Genomic DNA, 4138 nt, shown 5'->3' with positions numbered 1-4138 from the left:
AGGCTGCAACTTGTCTCGAAGCCGCACCTCTACCGGTTGGTCCCTCGGACATATATGACGGTGATTAAGGGGTTTATTTCCAACTTTAACTCGTGGTCGAAGTTCTTCTTCTTCGCCCGTATAAACGCTGCATCTGTCGAAGAGGATTACATCCCATCGTTCCGGAGCAAGGCGAATGACAGTCCCTTGATCAACCCGCTTCCCCCATTTCCCGAAGACGTGATCGAAGTGAGGGATCTCCTCAGGAATGGTCTGTTTTTCTGGACCTTCTTTACGCCGAGGAGAGTCCACAAGGCGTTGAGACTCATGCATCCCGATCTTGGAGTGGGTACAGAAGTGGATAGTGATTCTGAGTCTGGTGATCCTAATCCTTGCGACGTTCTTGCAGAGGAAAAGGACACGAGATCTTCTAAGGGTAAAGGCATTGATCTTGGTGATATAGAGTTTTCCGTAGATGACTCTAATTTTCCCAGGATGGGACCCGGACCTTGCTTATGGTGACGGTGGCGGTTCGAGCGAGGTACCTATTCCGGATTTGAACGATTTCTTCGCTGGTTTGCCCTGGAGTTTCGATCATCCCTCGTCCGTAGACGAATTGGGTTAGTTTCTTTTTTCTTTAGGAACTTCGTGGATAGAATCATGCGCCCCCTTTTTTTTTAAACACGTTAGTTGTTTTTTCAGGGTCTGAAAATGCTTGGCTCAGCCCTTGAGACAAGCCACAGGGAGGCCATGTTTTAGCTTCAAGGTAGAGAAAGCGGAAAAAGACCTTGCGCGTGTTCAAAACGAAATTTTAGAGCGAGATTCGAGACTTGCCAAGGATCATGCCAAGGCCGTTCGTCAATCGGAAAGGATAGGTAGGAGAGAGATCACCGAGATGATGAAAAACCGTGCTTCTCAGTTCAAAGCCGAGTATGGAAACCTTAAGGAGGCTTATTCCTTGGTGGGCCATTTTCGCGAGTGTCGTGGTTCAGTTGGTACCCTCTGGAAGACGCAGGCGGACGACTTTGTTTTCAAGGATGAGATGGAAACCATGAAAGGTGGCATGAATGATCATGCCCATGCCGAGGCGCTTATTTCCCCGATCGATGGGAGGATTCAGGGATTCTGGGACCCCATCCCGGTTTCTCCCGATACGGAGGAGGTTGCGACCGAGGTTGCTGGTTATGATGAGGAAGTGGATTGTCCTGCGGATGCATTTGGAACTTCCATGTACGGGGGTTTTAACTTTGATCTGTGAAAATCAAAGTTAGCATTTGACGGGAGGAGGTTTCCCCCTATCTTGTGTTTATGGCCGAATGTGGCCTTTATTATCTGTATCTGGCCGAGTGTGGCCTTTATGTTGAGACTTTGTGTGGGCCTGTTTGGCAGCTTTAAATCGGGACTGGCCGTTGGTGGCTTCGAATCCCTACCGCTTTGCGGTTTTATATATGATGAATATTTATCGAACTACTTTGTTCTGAATATGCCTGAAATAACTATGAGTTGTCGTCTCATATTTAGTTCTAGCGAGACGTTCAGTCTGTTGGTTTGCTCGAGATGTGAATTTCGTAAAAATTACTTATTTTTTTTTACGAAGTTCCGTGAACGTTAAGATATGGACGGAGAGACATGTTTTAAGATCTCGTATCACCTTTTAGATATCATGTCTTGAGATGTTAGAGACCAGTGTTGGGTTTAGGGCAAGACCTAGGTTTACTTTCGGTTTTAAGGTTTATGCGTTGACTAGCTGGCTATCGATTTTCCTGTTGCGATTTCAACCTGATTCATACCGATTTAAAGTCTGCGATAGGTTCTCGGCTTATACAACTTGTATGGTGTGAATCGAGCATCTCTCCAGAGACAATTTTTAAGCCAACTGGAAGTGTTTGACCAAAAGTTCGGAGTTTTTAAATAGCGCGCTTTTATCCTTGTGTCGGATGTTTGAGGATCAGAATGATCATGGAGCGTTTGTTTAAGACGGCTGATGTGTTCGTCGGGGCCAATTGACGATCAGGATGTAAATATTCTTTGAAATTTTATTGTCGCGTTTGGACAGTCGTTCGTATAGTTTCGATTCTAACTTTGGCGACGTCTCGCTGTTATTTCGAAGACTATACGAATGTTTTAAGTTCTGAAAGGTTTGTTTTGCGATTTGGACCAGATGCGGCCGTCCACGAGAATTCAATGTTTGTAGAGATTTTTGCGTAGCTGAAGCGTAAGAGTTCATAAAATGCGTATTGTAGTTAAAGTTTTAAAAAGGTCGAGTACAATAATGCATGTTTTAGAACGTGGGAGTATACGAGTATACGTACCCCCTCCCCCACCCACCCTTTTTAGAGAGGGGGATAGCTGAACTCGTCTTTCGACGAGCTGCCTATGTATCCCCTTCGAGGATCAAGCCATCTCGTAGTTCTATTTCATGCCACGGGTGTTTTTACTCGGCGGTTGGTGCTGTGTTGACCGCCTTAATCATCGCGACTGTGGCAGGGTCGATATCTTTGTCTGGGTTTTCTTTTCCGGTTGAGTGGTAGCGTTGACTTCGGAATCAGGCTAAGTTTCGATGTCCGATGTGTTTGTTTCAGCAGACGATGTCGAGTCGTCTTTCTTTGAAGTGTTTTCGGCCGAGGGCTGAGCTAACTTCGTGCATTTGCGAGTTGCCATCGAGGTATTTATGATTTGTCTTACCTTATGCTCTGCGAGAAAGCAAAGTCGCGACTGTTTCTGACAACCTCATATGGCTGCGACCACGCTCTGGGTCGGGAATTTGATGCCCAGGTGGTATGTAGACGGAACGGCTTTCATGGCGTTCAGCCATGGGGTTTCCATGATCATATTATAGATGGCGGGATGATCGACCACCGCGAAGTTGACGATCTTGGTAACTTCCTTGGCCAAGACCAGTAGCTGGATCGATCCGAGAGTCATTGACGTTTCGCCTGAAAAACTCGTCAATGGTTTCAGTGTTGGGGTAACTTCCTTGAGTTCGATGTTCATCCTCTTGAGAGTATTGCAGAATATAATATTAACCGTGCTCCCCGTGTCGATGAGGACTCTTGCGACCTCCAGATCTCGTACCACGAGATCTATGACGAGCGGATTGCAGTGGGGTTGATCGATTCCGCCGGCTTCCTTTTCAGTGAAAGTTATCGAGTCGCTTTGACCATCTCGAGGAGGAGACCATGAAGGCCAATTTGCACTTGACTCGGCTTTTCGCTGATAGGCCTTGATGGCCGAGATTGTGTCATTGCAGTACTGTGATCCTCCGATGATCACGTTCACTCTGCGACGATTGTTATCGTTTCCTTTGTTGTTCGATCTCCTCCCGCGTTTATCCCCCGCTTGACTTCTCCGAGGAGAAATTTCCGCGTGTGGATTTTTGTCGGTCTTCGGAGGACGATCGGTCTCAAGGATGAGATCTTTAACGCTGGTTACTTCGGAAAGCTCCCCGGCTAGTAGCTTTGCAGCCAGCCTCGCTCCCAAGACTTTGCAGTTAGTCGTCGAGTGTCCTCGAGTCTGGTGGAACTCGCAGAAGGTGTTTTTGTCGTATCCTGGATTGCGAGTCCATGTATTGCCCAAGGTTCTGCCTTGTTCCGATTTGATCGTGTAGTTATGCGCACCTTGAAGTTCTTCCCCCTCATGATGGACGTATTTGTCGTTACAAGAATTTTTATTCTTAGTCTTTTGGTCTGCATCTTTCGAGGACATCTTTGTCGGCTTATGTTTTTGCAACAAAACTTTCGTTTCTACTTCGATTATGATGTAGTCTGTTGCCTTGTGAAGGGCGTCTTGGATCGTTCGTGGTTTGTCGAGGGTTATCCATTTTCTGAATTTTGCCTTGTACCAGAGTGTTTTTCTGAGTGCGTATATGGCCACCTTGTCGCTTGAATCAGCTTATAAACTCGCAGAGAGGTTTGTCCTCTCTCTGGGATAGACTGAAGAGATCGACATCAGATATTTCTCTATCTATGCACATAGAATATTGTTTGAGAAATTCTGATGCGAGCTAGCAGAAACATTCGATGGAGGTTCGCTTAAGGCGTGCGAACCATTCGAGCGCCGCTCCTTCCAGATTTTCGACGAACAGACGGCAGTAGCCGGCGTCTTTTTCGCTCTCCTTCAGTCTGGCTCTTCCCATCGTGATGTGGAAGGCTTGAAGATG

At 46.6% G+C, this 4138-nt stretch overlaps 1 protein-coding gene across 1 annotated transcript; it reads right to left on the bottom strand.

The window, feature by feature from the left end:
• Nucleotides 1-2709: 2709 nt before the first annotated feature.
• Nucleotides 2710-3684, bottom strand: LOC125579893. Its single transcript, XM_048743795.1, has 2 exons — nt 3259-3684; nt 2710-3201 (listed from the first exon to the last, which is right to left on the bottom strand). Exons 1-2 carry the CDS (start codon nt 3682-3684, stop codon nt 2710-2712), a joined length of 918 nt encoding a protein of 305 aa, XP_048599752.1.
• Between the last annotated feature and the right edge of the window lie 454 nt (nt 3685-4138).

This window comes from Brassica napus, chromosome C1 (assembly GCF_020379485.1).
Source record: "Brassica napus cultivar Da-Ae chromosome C1, Da-Ae, whole genome shotgun sequence".
In the NCBI taxonomy this organism is placed as follows: Eukaryota; Viridiplantae; Streptophyta; class Magnoliopsida; order Brassicales; family Brassicaceae; genus Brassica; species Brassica napus.
The sequence above is the reverse complement of the archived record's forward strand: the minus strand, read 5'-3'. Positions and strand labels throughout refer to the sequence as shown.